General features: G+C 37.9%; 1 protein-coding gene across 3 annotated transcripts in view; it reads left to right on the top strand.

The window, feature by feature from the left end:
* The window catches only part of pleca (plectin a), a 150,623-nt gene that overhangs the window by 27,969 nt on the left and 107,861 nt on the right, over positions 1-14,793 (top strand). Inside the window, exon 1 of one of the 3 annotated variants that reach the window (XM_079829012.1) lies at positions 9,500-9,867. The exons of 1 other annotated variant lie outside the window; for it this stretch is intronic. In XM_079829012.1, the coding sequence (XP_079685138.1) occupies positions 9,777-9,867 (91 nt within the window). In that variant the 5' untranslated portion in view covers positions 9,500-9,776. Of the gene's footprint in view, positions 1-9,499; positions 9,868-14,793 lie in introns of those variants that run through there. One more of the 3 variants, XM_079829009.1, reaches the window with a different exon arrangement.

Raw genomic sequence — 14,793 nt, 5'->3', positions numbered from 1 at the left:
TTTCAGTGTGGTCTGTCATAAAAAGGAAACAAAAGAAGTAAATGAAAAAGAATTAGGTGGGAGGGTTGTGTCTTCACGATGCTTGTTTCAAAGTTAATGAGGAAGCGCAATTTTTTCCCACAAACCACTTCATTAGCAATCCCGTCCTGGAGCTAATTTCATTGGTTAAGCTTACAGTGATGGGTAACATTAAAATCTTAAGAATCGGCTGCTGGGCGGCGTTTCCGCTGAACTAGTTTGACGTATTTAGACGTGTGTGGCTTCTGACATCACACTTGGATGTGGGCCGGGTTGGATGTCCACCGCAGGCTGCAGCGAGACGCTTCTCGAAATGTCTTATATAGTTATAGTGGGGTAGGGGGCGCCATTACACATATCTTCTGAAAGAGTACAGAATCTCCTGATCAAAACACATTTGAAGAAGAAGCAGAAACAAGTGATAGCATATGTAAGCAGATGAATATGTAAATCTTTTGTGTTCATCAACATTAAATAGCATATATATCAAAACTGCCTAATGTTACTGAATGAAATGTCGACCCAGGACTGTGAGGTGTTGATGGACTCGATCTACTCCCATCTGTTTTTAATCCGATTTGGATGTTGTCTTTAACAAAAACGTGTTTTTCTCAAAATGTTGCTTTTTTTAATGTATTCTGGGGTCCATGAAAATGTAGTGAATTTATAAAAAAAGCTAGCAGGGAAAGAGTTAAAATAGTCTTTTAAAAATGCAAACTTATACTTTCTCTCCTGTTTTAATAAAGTCTATGAGGTGTTGAGGGAAGGAATTCAGCATCTGAACTTTCACACATCCAATCTTTCCTTCGTACCATCACTGTACAGCACAAACTGATTATCAGTTACTCTTCACAGGAACAACTGGCATGTAGAAGATCTCCAGAAGATCTCCATTTGGCATTTATGTCATTAATTAAGAATTCAACCGACCTAAGCTTGTACTTTTTTATTTGCAGCTGAAAAATGTCAGATGGTTGTCTCCAGAAATTTCTTTGGAAAATCCGTAACCTTTAGAGAGCACACCATGAATCAATTATTCATGATTAACTATAAATAGCATACTGAAGTTGATTCCGCATACCTTCAGACCTAAATCAGTCTGACTATCAGATCTGATAGTCAAGCATTTAACTACCAATTTCTCGTCATTATCTTTGTTTCATATACAAAAATGTGCCACAGTTCAGAAGCAGATCTGAGGTAAATCAGACTATCCTTTTTTTTTCAATATACTAATTTTGTGTTATGTGCTAATCTCCAGGTTAAGTGGCTTGATACAAGTGTATCGTTTTTTCTCTTATGTTAGACAATGGCAGTAAAATAGATGGTGGCAGTTTCATTCGTTTTAATGCCAACTATTTTTGAGATTTTATGTAGTTCCCAAATGTTAGTCCTACTACAACCACATGGTGTCAGTAGTTCAAGCTAAAATATCTGAGATATGTTTTAGATTTAAAAATTGTATGCTAATACAGGGTTTCCAGCAAACATTGTTTTTCCCTTAAAGTCCAATAGATTAGACTGAGTTTGAGTGATACCGATAATGTAGACCAAGATTAAAAGCTCCTTAGGCCAAAAGACATCTGTCCTATTGCTGTAATGTAGAAACTCGAGACATTAGTGTCATGCCTTTATTGATTATCTGATTGTGAAGACATGAAAAGCTAACTATGCTATGTCAATGTAAATGTGTAGTTCTTTTAAAGCTGCTATTCTTTGGTTCTCATAATTACACGCATTGATTATTTTAACGTCCAGTAAACAACCATCGGCAATACCCTAGCAACTGCATAGCAACACACTAAAAACAACTCAACACTTTAGTAACCGAATAGCAATGTCCCGGCAAGCCAACAACATGTTAGCATCATGGCGGTGAGTTTACCAACATTTCCTCCAGAAAATGTAAAAATCTGGTTTATTTTTGTTTCTGCCATAGACTGTATAAAACTATGGATGTAGTGTCCGTGACATCACCCGTGGTTTCTGAAAAGCATTTTTGAAGCCCAAAGTGGGCGAAGCCGGCCATCGCCATCTTGGCAGTGCGTAGGCGCACGTTACTCCTGGATAACCGAAAATGGGCAAAGAGGCAGGACATAGGTGGAACTGAGATGACGTGATGGCTAACAGACAGCAGACAAACGGCAATCCACCTGTCACTCAAGTGGCCACGCCCTTAATTATACAGAACTTTAAGGCTTAATATAATTTTAAACGGATGAGTTATAAACCTCCCTCATAGTAGTCAAAGGGAGCCAAAACATCTTTTTGTACGAGGCTCTAAACATATTTTTTTCTGCCGTAAAAAGTTGGCCATTTTAACATAGGGGAGATTTGACTCCCTTTTGGAGCCTGTCTCTAGTGGCCAGACGATGAATTGCGGTTTAAGTCACTTCTGTGTTGGCTTCAAGAGAGACCGCGGGAGGTTGCCGCTTGGTTTCTGCACAGATTTCAGCTGCTTTGACTAAATAAACCAGCTGTTAAAATATGATTTGAACATAATCCATAAATATATTGCACTATGTTTTGCATCTTTTTAAGACCTATCCAGTTCCCTTAACTTGACAGATTAATCACATACTTTATTTTCATTCCACAATTGGCAAAGGTGTTCAGAGCACATATATCAGACATGATTGAATTATTTCCGAAGATTTTATTACATGGCATCTCCAGAAAAGCAATCTAAATTTATGCATTTTTCCAGAAATATGCTCTGTTCACTTTTATGAGGGAGTGCAAAATCAGGAGTATTTATTTTGACGTTTTATGGCTCCTGAAGCCAAACTATTTGCAGTAGTTTAAGAAAGAGTTTCTCAGTGACATTAAAAATGTCAAACACTGACAAGCATTATCCAGGATATTGGGAAAGAGCTCACGGGTTGATGCATTGTAGCCACCTTGGGAATGCTCGTAACAGAGCACATCTGGTAAGGGGTGGGGTTTGCCCCCTTGAGACCTTTGGGGGGGGGGTTAAGATGGATGGCTGTGAAGCATCAAACATATAGGTACTACCAGCTTAATTTAGTTTTTTTTTTTTTTATTATTATTAGAAAGGGGCTAAAGAGAGACAGCAGAACTGCATCTCACACCCACTTCATTCTTTAAAAGCTAATTGCTTTTTAAAGTGATAAAAGTTCAGTTCCTCTGCCTCATCCTCATCTCAGGAAGCTTTTCCATTTCCTCCAGAGATAGACTGCAGGACATACTTCATATAATAGGGCTTTATTTTCTCCTCTCCTTCCCACTCGCTCGCTCTCTACTTCATTTAATCACTGTCACTCTCTCAAAACACACACCACACACATACACACACAATTTAGACCAAGTCAGTTTCGAATGTTTTCTATCAGGAAGTCAGTGTATAATAATGTACTGTAATTGGCAGAGATAGTAAGAAAGATAAGCTAAAAGATATTAAGAGTTATTAGGCTACTGCAACAATTAATTTAGACTGTAACAATTTTATCTAGGTTTAATTAAGCTTTCAGAGCTATAATTTAGCATTTTGCTTGCCTGAACTAAATTTGTTACCACAATTCTATAGTGTTCTGGGTGGTAGTTAGGGCATTGCTGGTGGATTCTAGGGTGTTCCGTGTGGTTGCTAGGTGCTTTCTGGGTATTATTGGTGGTTGCTAGGTAGATTTGAGGGTGTTTTGGGTTGTTTCAAGGTTGTTACTAGGGCATTGCCAAATGGCGTGCAGTGGTATTCTGAAATGGAGGGAAAGTCCTTTTTTTTAATAAATCAAATGTAAATTCATGTCCCTGTCATACTTAATGGTGTCAATTTCCTGGTTAAATATTACTTTACATAAAAAATTCACTTCTATGTTTTATTTTTACATTAACAATAATGTTATATTCATTAAAACCAAGTATAAATCTCATCAAGTTACTGTTTTAAGCATTTTTACATTTATTCCAAAATAACTTAAGGCAGTATCCATTTAAACAGCATATTTTTATTTGTGAACTAACATCTTAAAGAGCACCTATTATGGCATTTAAAATGTTCCAAATATTGTTTTAGAAGTCCCCAACAACAGTTTTGCATGCATGCAATGACAAAAAAGACTTTAGTTTTCTTATAATATGCATTTATTTTTACCTGTTTTAAAAGCGATTCTCAAATGATTCCTTTAGTGATTCACTTTTCAAAACCCAGCCTTTACGTGACGCTAATCTGCGGTGATTGGTCCGATGACCCAGTCAGTTGTGATTGGTATAGTCTGTGCAGATATTTTTTCGGAAACGGAACGCCCATCAAAGTCTTATAGTGACAGTAATTTGTTAAAATGTGTCAGGAGTTATGAATATGAAAACCGCGTCGGTACCGTTTGATTGTAATATGAGCCTCAGCTGATCTCATTCATAAATAAACTCCTCTATTCTCCTCACGAAGACTCGCGACAAATCAACATCCCTCAGGGCTTTTAGTTCAAAAGTGTGCAGATGAGGAGACATATTGATAGATTCTCATATGTCTGTGTCAAATTTCTAAACAGAGGAGTATTTTTTATTCAATACTTCCTCAAAATGCGCAGATATAGCCTAGTCATGAGCGATTGAGTCTCTTATGTGTTGTTTTCAATTCATACTGGCAGCCGGAGGGCGCTCTGTGCACATGTAGCCCATATATGGTACAGACGAAGAAGATACCATGTGCCATGAAAGAAGTCCATAATAAAAGCTTCCTGAGATCGCGAAACATGCAAATAGAGACATTTGAAGACTAATAAACACACAATCGCGACGATGTATGGTTTGTCTTCAAGCCACTTAGTCTTCAAATGCTCATCCTTAGGCAGATGAAAAAAGTTTGCTTTTGAGTCGCACTTCAGAACACAGTGTCTCGTCGCCATGATGTTTTCTAGTTTTCACTGGCGTCTTGGAGTGCAATAAGTGGGCGTATCGTATTCAAATAACTTGACAAGTTGACGTCATCTAGTCAGAGAAAAAGCTTCGGTCTTCTAACGATTCTTAAAAATGACTCAGAGTCGACTCTTACTTTTGAAAGAAAATAACTATATATACGGTGCACTGTCATATTTCAAACTTTGCAGGATGTTTTTGTTCACTTAGATCTATGTTACACACTACATGAAAGGTAAATTTCCAAATTCCATTATAGGTGCTCTTTAAGGCTAAAAGTAGCTCCTAACTTGCCGATTTAGGAGAAACTCTTAAAAATAATGGCCGTGTCAGTCCTAATTTTAGGACTCCTGAATTTTTGCTCTAAGAGTATTTCACAAAGCATTTTAGCACTAAAACTAGCTCCTAAATCTGTGAAATGTTAGGAGTAGTCAAGAGGACTCCTAAGTCACTAAGACCAAATCACAAACAATCATTATGGATGTTGAGGACCTTTCTCCCCTTTTTCTCTTTCACTTTGCTTCCTGTATACTCACTGTCCTATCATAATAAAAAGGCAAAAATAATAAATAATAAAATAATGTCTGATTACCTGTGGCAGTTTTTTTCATGAGTTCACACTTACAAATGATCGGATAGAGTAAAAGAGTAAAATAAGCCTATTTGCCATGTTGTCCGAGAGGATTGAGGTCTCTGAGCCCAAACCCAGAGTAGGCCTACTCCCCTGAATCCCCGGCTGGGCAGAAAGTGAGGAGTCGAGCTGGTGGAGGGATGCAGAAAACTGTCGAGGTAAATAGGTGATTTGGCTGTGTATACTGTATGCCTCCTCTTGAGCTGATTAGATAGTGCTCCTCCTGAACTGTGTTTATAAAACATAATTTGTCGCTTGAATTCTGCAAACTCTCTCTGATAATTAGCTGAACATATACTTGTTCAATTAGTGACACTTAGCCTAATTTTTAAAATCTTTATTTGAAGATGGCAACATTTTTTTTTTTTTAAATCTTTATTTGAATAAGGCAACATGACACATTCTACAATAATTCTATCACTGACTGAGACTCCTCCTCCATCAGCCAATCACTGTGGGGCATAATTAGTATGTGTGATGACATCATCCATAGCAACAAGGTCAACCCCGCCCTTACTCTTAGCTTAAGACTTCTTTCTGTTCCTAGGTAAAAGTTGCTCTCAGCAGCTTTGTGAATAGGTTTTACGAGAAAACTCATAGCTAAGAACTTTTACTGCTATTTAGAAGAGCTCTTAGTGCAAAGTTAAAATGTTTTGTGAATACGGCCCCAGATTTTCTTTATTTTTTTGCCATTTTTTGTCTTCACGATGCTTGTTTCAAAGTTAATGAGGAAGCGCAAATTTTCCCCACAAACCACTTCATTAGTAATCCCGTCCTGGAGCTAATTTCATTGGTTAAGGTTACAGTGATGGGTAGGTTTAGGGATCAGTGTTTGGTGTAGGCAATCAGTACTGTGATTGACATGAACATTCAAATCTTAAGAATCGGCTGCTGGGCGGAGTTTTCGCTGAACTAGTTTGACTTATTTAGAGATGGGTGTGGCTTCTCACATCACACTTGGATGTGGGCCGGTTTGAATGTCCACCGCAGGCTGCTTCTCGAAATGTCTTATATAGTTATAGTGAGGTAGGGGGCGCCATTACACATCTCTTCTGAAAGAGTACAGAATCTCCTGATTAAAACACATGTGAAGACGAAGCAGAAACAAGTGATAGCATATGTAAGCAGATGCATATCTAAATCATATGTGTTCATCAGCATTAAACAGCATATATATAAAAACTGCCTAATGTTACTGAATGAAATGTCGACCCAGGACTGTGAGGTGTTGATGGACTCGATCTACTCCCCTCTGTTTTTAATTCGATTTGGATGTAGTCTTTAACAAAAATGTGTATTTCTCATAATGTTGCTTTTTTAATAACTTATTTTTGGAACATCAGTCATCAAGCTCGGTAAACACTGGTCACAGATACAAAGATTTGTCTTCAATTTCACCAAGCTGATTGCTCACTAAAAATAACGCCACAGTAATCATGTTTTCAGTCCATTTTGAGTTTGATTTTGATGTGACAAAGTGTTGATATCCAAGTGGCTAAGCTGTTTACTTACTTTCTTATTAGTCTTCCCATTAACGGCATAATTTTGTTAATTCAGGCTGATTTGCGAATTCAGAACGCGCGCAAAAACTAAAGGCGGGATTTATCGCTTGAACCAATCAAGGCCAATCATATCCAATCATAGGCTGAATCCGAAATCGTCCCCTATACCCTCAAATAGGACATTATTTGAGGGGACAGCCATTTGTAGTGGTGTCCGAAACCATAGTGGACGTTATTGATTGCACTCATTCAATCCCACATTGCACCGCAATTACGAGTGTACAGCAAATGTACACACAACGGCTGTCCAAATTCATTTGCTCGTTTTCATTCACTCCTTCAAGTGAACTATATTAGTGGATTAACGTAGGGAATGAATGAGGGTTTAGGGGGCGATTTCGGATTCAGCCATAGTCTCACAGAGGCTGAATCCGAAATTGCCCCTATACCCTCAAATAGGGCATTATTTGAGGGGACAGCCATTTGTAGTGGTGTCCGAAACCACAGTGGACATTATTGAGTGCATTCATTCAATCCCACATTGCACCGCAATAACAAGTGTACAACCGATGTACACTCAACGGCTGTCTGACTTCACACACTCGTTTTCATTCACTCCTTCAATTGAACTATATTAGTTGACTAACGTAGGGAATGAATGAGGGTTTAGGGGGATTAGTCCATAGTCTCCTCACGTGATTTTCCCCCTTTCATTCTCAATTACCCCCTATCAAACCCACCACACGCTTTAGATTAGAGGCTTTGTTCAAAGTGTAAATGTGGCTCAGGGGAGGCACCTGTGAGTGTCGCTGTTGGACAGTAAAGAAAGACGTTTAGAAAAACGAGTGTTTTTTTTCACACTTTTTAATGAAACAATTTGTAATATTTGCATTGTTTTATTTTTGTAATGTGGGTTATTTTCTCATCCAATTTTTTGAGGAGGCTCTGCCTCCGTTGCCTCCTCGGAGGAAACGCCCCTGGTTTCCAATGAGTTCTGAGTTGTTTCTGACTGCTTTCTAGGGTATTCTGCTTCTGCATAGCTACTAGTAATTATGTCAAAAGTACTGGCAGACTTTTGCTAGACCACTATTACAGAGTATTTGGTCAATTCGCATGGAGGCGACATGCCATTTTATTTACTTTTAATTTTTATTATTGTGATTCATATTTTTTTTTTTTTCAATTTAATCATTTAATAGTTCCAACAGTGTTTGCTGTGGTACCAAAATTGTTTTGTGAAATTTTACTTGTATTGATGCAAACTACTGAAATGTTGGCATCGCGACAACTCTAGTTGCTAGGGTATTCTGGGTTGTTCCAATGTTTTTTTTTTACAGGGTATTTGGGTGGTCATTAGTAGATTTCTAGGGTTTTCTGGTTTGTTGCCAAGTGGTTCCTAGAGCATTCTGGGTGGTTTCTTGTGTGTTGCTTGGTGGCTTTTAGGGTGTTTTGGGTTGTTTTACTGGTCCAAATCTTTTTCAACCATTTTATCAGCTGGCAGGTGTAAACTCTATGGGCCAGATTGACTAAACAGGGCAAATTAGCATGAGAGTGCAATTCCAAAAAAAGGTCAGATAGGAGTGTAAAGTTCTGAGTGTGTTTAAAGAACATAGACTCAGCCGGATCATTTCCATAATACCGTCGCAGTCTACCAGTTAGCGTCTGGTTTAAGATGTCGTTTTTTGGGTGGTAAATAATGGCGTAAAGACCTGTAAATTGTCGAGTGCAAACGTTACTAAATCACTTTGCATGATCCATTTAAATACTCTCCTCCCATACATTTTTCATCTGAAAGGGAAACTCCTACAAATGTATATGCAATAAGGTCAGCTGCAAAAATTACCCTGTCCATGCCTTTTCAACGCTCATTCTTCACTGCATGTCTTTAATAAATCCTGACAGTAGTATTTTAACACCAAAAGGGGGTTTGCATTGGCACAAGATGTTAGTAAATCCGGCCCTAAGTCTGAACATTTATAAAAGTTGCAACTGCATGATTTGAAGTATTTTTCATGTCTGTTGCACAAATGGTGGAGGATGATGAGAAATATTGATGCTTGCTGTAGCAAACACCATTATTAAAGGATTTCTTTGGTCAGGATCTTATTTTTTATGTTGTCAATTGTCATTGTTGAAAGTTTAGTTTTTTAGTTTATCTGTTTAGTTCTATCTGATATTTCCTCTTGAGCTTAAGCATTGTTATGCTGTTTTATGCCCATGTGGATGCCAGGGATTTGTGTATGTTTGTTCACACATTGTTGTTAGTGGGTCTGTATGTATGTAAAAATGTCAAAGTCCTGCCAAGATTTAGCTCTCATTTCAAAGCCAATAATATCCCACACTACATACTTCTGCTGATCTGCCAGCTTTATAACGTATTCATTGTACTAGATCTGATGTCCTTAGAAAGCAGCCTGTTGCTCCTGTGTGTGCATGTGTGTTGCATGTATGCCTTTAAGAGGTGGGACTGTGCTCTGTGTGTGTGTGTTGGTATTTCTCAAGCTTAAGGAGGGGAGTGGTACTGGTGGTCTGGAACGAGAGCCAGAACTGTGGGGGAATACTCACTCACACACTTACTCATACATACACACACATACTCACACACACACATTCAGCCTGGAGAGAGTGAGACTGTACAAACACACAGTCTGTTCTGACAGACCAGTCGTCAGGAAAGCACGTCCGAAGAGGGACTGAAAGTAAGAGAAGAAGAGAAAATAGACGAGAGATTGACCTGACCTCACTCCAGGGCCATGTCCATGTACGATCCAGCCAGCGTGACTGCTCACGTAGACGAGCAGGAGTTTGTTCAAGCCTACGAGAACGTCAGGGAGAAGTATAAAGGTACACGAGCCGTGGCTGTCACTGTCCGTGTGTGAATGCACCATATGTGCGACTGTGATTGTGTGCATGCGTTCACGTCTGGAGAAGAGGGGGCTGAAGCTCAGCCATTGCCGTCGGGTTATAAGTAGTTCCATATTGATTGGCAAAGATGTGCGCGACTGCAGAGTTGCAAAAAACTAAACCTAGAGTCAATAGTAGCTCTGAAACTTTGGATAGGCATGAGTTCTACAGCTGTTTCTGTTAAAACACATGCAGGCGAGCCCGTTTAATTCAGATGTAATTCAGATGTCTTCAACCCACCTGGTGTATCATGTTCTTCAATCACCCAGTAAAGAACTGTCTATAAACACTACTATTACTAAGTGTTAATAATTTATACTTGGAGAATGCGTCAGTGCATTTTTTGCAGCTATAAAGACCTTTATTTACATATAAGGCCTGCAATATGAAGTTGTGAACAGGAATGCCATTTAAACAGACTCTGAAAGTGTTATTATATACATTGCTGTTCAAAGGTTTTTTTTTGATAATTTTTTTTTTAGCAAGGATGCATTAAATTGATCAAAAGTGACAGTAAAGACATTTATAATGTTACAAAAGATTTCTATTTCAAATAAACAGTGTTCTTCATTAAAAAACCAAAAACATTCAGTAGCACTTTTGAGTTTTTAACAGTTTTAAGCATTGATAAGAAATGTTTCTTGAGCACTAAATCAGCATTATACTGGTTTCTGAAGGATCATGTGACTCTGAAGACTGGAGTAATGGCTGCTGAAAATCCAGCTTTGCTATCACATGAATAAATTACATTTTAAAATATATAACAATAGTTATATATTTTATATATATATTTATACAGTTTTTGCTGTTTTGATCAAATAAATGCCACTTTGGTGAGCATGAAAAAACCCAGGATGCCTACTTCCAAAAACATGCTCTTAAATACCTAAGAATACCATGGCATATATTTGATTCCATTGTTGTTTTCTCGCCTTATAATGACATTTCTTGACAGTTGTTTTAAGTTAAAAGGCTCATCGGGCTGTTGTTGTGTAACCATGGTTACTGTGTAACCATCCTCTCCCATAATCCCACTTCTGCCCCATGTCTGCAGGACTGGGTCCTGAGGAGAGATCTATAAATATCGCCCCAGTTTATTATTGTAAAAGAGAACTGGACCCAGACAGCCAGCATAAGTTTGAATATGAGTCTGAACCAATCCTCTAGGGGGTTTTATGCAAAACTTTACTTAATGTTGAACATATTACATTTTATTTTACACAAAATAACCTATTTCCCCCCAAAAACGTTTATGTGCACTAGCAGATTGTATACAGGTTACATGTATTTATTGCCATGAGGTCAGGTTGCACCCTTTGTTTGAATCCCAAATGTTTGCTGGATTACACAAGCCCTGTCTAATAATATCAAGCCATTTAAACACATCTCTTGATGATCTGAGTGTGTAAAATGTTTTGTGTCTTCCTATGGATCTCTTTCCTTTTGAAGTGGTCACATGGTGGCAAATTCTAAAATCTCTTCCTTTGGCACCAGTGTGAATGTTCCATGACCCTCTGAGACTTTACAGTCCCCCCTTTTGTGTCGCCTTTCATTTTTGTGACACCTACTGATAAGAGGCAGATTTAGAGAAGATTAGAAAATACATAGATTGAAATAAATAAATAGACTGCATAACTTATCAAATTATTGTGCGCTTTTCTTCATTTTAGGTGCGTGTTTTAAAGTTGGTTTGTCCCCACAGTGGCACCAGTTCAGTACTGATGGATTGAAATGCAGCGGAGCGGATATTTTGGTATCATTTCTGTTTTTAACATCCAAACATGATACTCTTCCCGTATGTCTCTTAAATAGGACGGATGAACTAATTTTAACTGGAATGAAATCTGTCCTATGTTTAGGTTTCTTTTAAATTAAGCATTCACAGTTCTCTTCAGATGCAGGATCAGATTTCGAGACTATGACATCACATTCAGTCCACACCTTCTTCCCCCTTTAACCACATCCGTCTCTGAACTACAAACTGACCTTTGACCCTAGGGAATACTTATTGAGCTGCCTGATTGTGAGGTTGAATGGTAACCAGGTAAAGGAGCCTGTGTTTGATCAGCGGAGTGCGTCCTCTAACCTTAACCAAACACAAGGTCCCGTAGATGACTGTCTTACGGCTGCTGTTGACCCGAGGTGACCTTGTGTTCAGGCAGGACTAGCTTTTAAAGATGCAATGTGCTGTTAAACTTTGGTTTGGCCACATATTGAGATGATATACACACTCACTCTGAATGATTTAACCTTTGACCTCAGGAGTATTTTCCTGGTGTCACCATGGCACGGCTATAGCTCTTGGTCCTCTTGGAATTCCTGAAGTGCATTAGCGAAGTATAATAAAAAGGGAGCGACTTATAAACCCAAATACGTACCTTGTGTATTTTAAACCAATGAGATACAGAGCCCCAAAAAGTATTTTAAAGGGATAGTTCACCCAAAAATGTAAAGTTCCCCATGATTTACTCACCCTCAAGCCATCCTAGGTGTATATGACATTCTTCTTTCAGACGAATACAATCTGAGTTATATTTAAAAAATGTCCTGCTATAGGCATTATTATGGCAGTAAATGGTAGCCCAAAATTTGAAGCCCAAAAAAGTGTATCCATCCATTATAAAAGTAATCCACACAGCTCTGTGGGGTTAATAAAGGCCTTCTGAAGCGAATCAATGGGATTGGTAAGAAAAATATCCATATTTAACATGTTATAAAGTACAATATCTAGCTTCCGGCGGACCGCCTTCCATATTCCACTTACGGAAAAAACGTAACTGGTGCGACGATGACGTCGGACATCGCATAAGCGTTTTGAACTGTGCGAGGCGTTACACTTTCTTCGTAAGTTGAATACGGAAGGCGGTCCGCCGGAAGCTAGATATTTTACTGCCATTATAAAGCTTGGATTAGCCAGGATATTTTTTTATTTAACTCAGATTGTATTCACCTGTAAGAAGAATGTCATATACACCAAGGATGGCTTGAGGGTGAGTAAATTATGGGATCATTTTCAGTTTTGGGTGACCTATCCCTTTAAGCCATACCTAAAAGATATGAATGTCAAGTGGCATTTTTCTTCAACCAAAACATTTTAATTAGGGAGTTTGTTAAAATTAGATTTAAAATTATCTAACAATAGATTATTGTTAAAATAATCAATAATCAAAAAAAATTGGGGTCTGTAAGATTTTAAAAAATGTATTTAAAAGAAGTCTCTTTTGCTCACCAAGGCTGCGTTTATTTGTTCAAAAATGCTGTAGTTCATTTGCTGATTTTGTGCTCAAGACACATTTTTATTGTTGTCAATATTGAAAATATTTTATTGCTGTTTAATATTTTTTTGTGGAAACGTTTTTTCAAGCTTCCATAGTTTCTTTATTTTAGTATTTTCACACAATTGCGAGATATAAAGTCAGAATTGTGAAATTCTGAAAAAAGTCAGCCTTTCTTCGCCACAGAATTGGACTTCATAACTCGCAATTCTGACTTTATATCTCAAAATTGCGTGAAAATACTAAAATTAAGAGACTATGGAAGCTTGTTTCCGTTACAGACTTTTTATCTCGCAATTCTGACTTTTTTCTCAGAATTGCAAGATATAAACTTGCATTTGCAAGGAAAAAAGTCAGTATTGTGAGTTGTAAAGTCAGAATTGGGAGGGGAAAAAAGTCTGTGGCAGAAACAAGCTTCCATAGTCTCTTTATTTTGGTATGAGAAGAGGATCAGTTTAGCAAAGTCTCCTTTATAATGTGAGATTGCAGTTTATTAAATGCGATCACTTCGCGTAATCATGTGAAACGAGGTAAACAGCACCTGGTGTGACATTGACAAAGTCTGTCTGTGTTTGTAACTGGCCAAACATGTGTTTTTGATCTAAATAACTTCCTTGCTTTAATCTTAAGCTACCTTTAGAGCATCCACATATGGAACAGCTCTAACACTTCTAGTCCCTCAGCTAGGATCAGGTTTATGCAACATGATCTTACATTCTAAAATAGTGCCTCTAAAAAGCCTACACATAGTCATGAACATACAGGCATCCGTGAGTATGCACAAGTGTACGATCACTTATTCATGACACCGATTTGAATTTGAACTAAAGCTGGTCACACCTTTAAAAGTATTTGATGTGTATCCATACAGTATTTATGTTACGCACGATTTCCTGGAACTGTCCTTAGACACACCCACTTTGCACAGAAAATAAACCAGTGAGTAAAGCTCATGACTCAAATGAAGTTCCAAATGATGGCATGGCCAATGGGAGTTGAGGGATTACTTTTTGTAATGTGATAATGATTCATGTCATTAAGCGTTCCCGTGTGAAATATGTGGATCATCTTGGGAAAGTCAGCTCCTTATATTTAGAAACCCAGGCTGGGGTACAGAGTCGCCCTCTTTGAATGTGAATGATAATTTTGCTGACTGTTTACAAAGAATGTTAACAAGAAAAAGCATATCATACATTCTTTATTGAAATGTCCTAATGCTTTAAGTAGTTTTGTTCTAGAATTCATAGTTTTACAACAGAGCTGTTTCATTAAAAGGGAGGAATTTGAATGAAAAGGTTACTATTTATTCACCCTAATGTCATTCCAAACCTAAAATACAAATTTTATCTGCAAAACACCAAAGTGGATAGTTAGAATAATGTTTATGCAATGAATGTCATTGGGGTCAAGTCTTGTTTTGGACCTCACTGACTTTCACTGTATGTGTTTCATTCTGCCCTATACTATTCACAGAATGGATGGTTAATTCTGCAAATATAGTTGCTTTATTGAACACAACAAACCCCGGACTCTGCTATCCTGGATGAACACCGGAAGACAACTTTGTGTCACAGTCCGTAGTGCAACAACA

The sequence above is a fragment of the Gobio gobio genome (genome assembly GCF_949357685.1).
Source record: "Gobio gobio genome assembly, chromosome: 11".
In the NCBI taxonomy this organism is placed as follows: Eukaryota; Metazoa; Chordata; class Actinopteri; order Cypriniformes; family Gobionidae; genus Gobio; species Gobio gobio.
The sequence above is the reverse complement of the archived record's forward strand: the minus strand, read 5'-3'. Positions and strand labels throughout refer to the sequence as shown.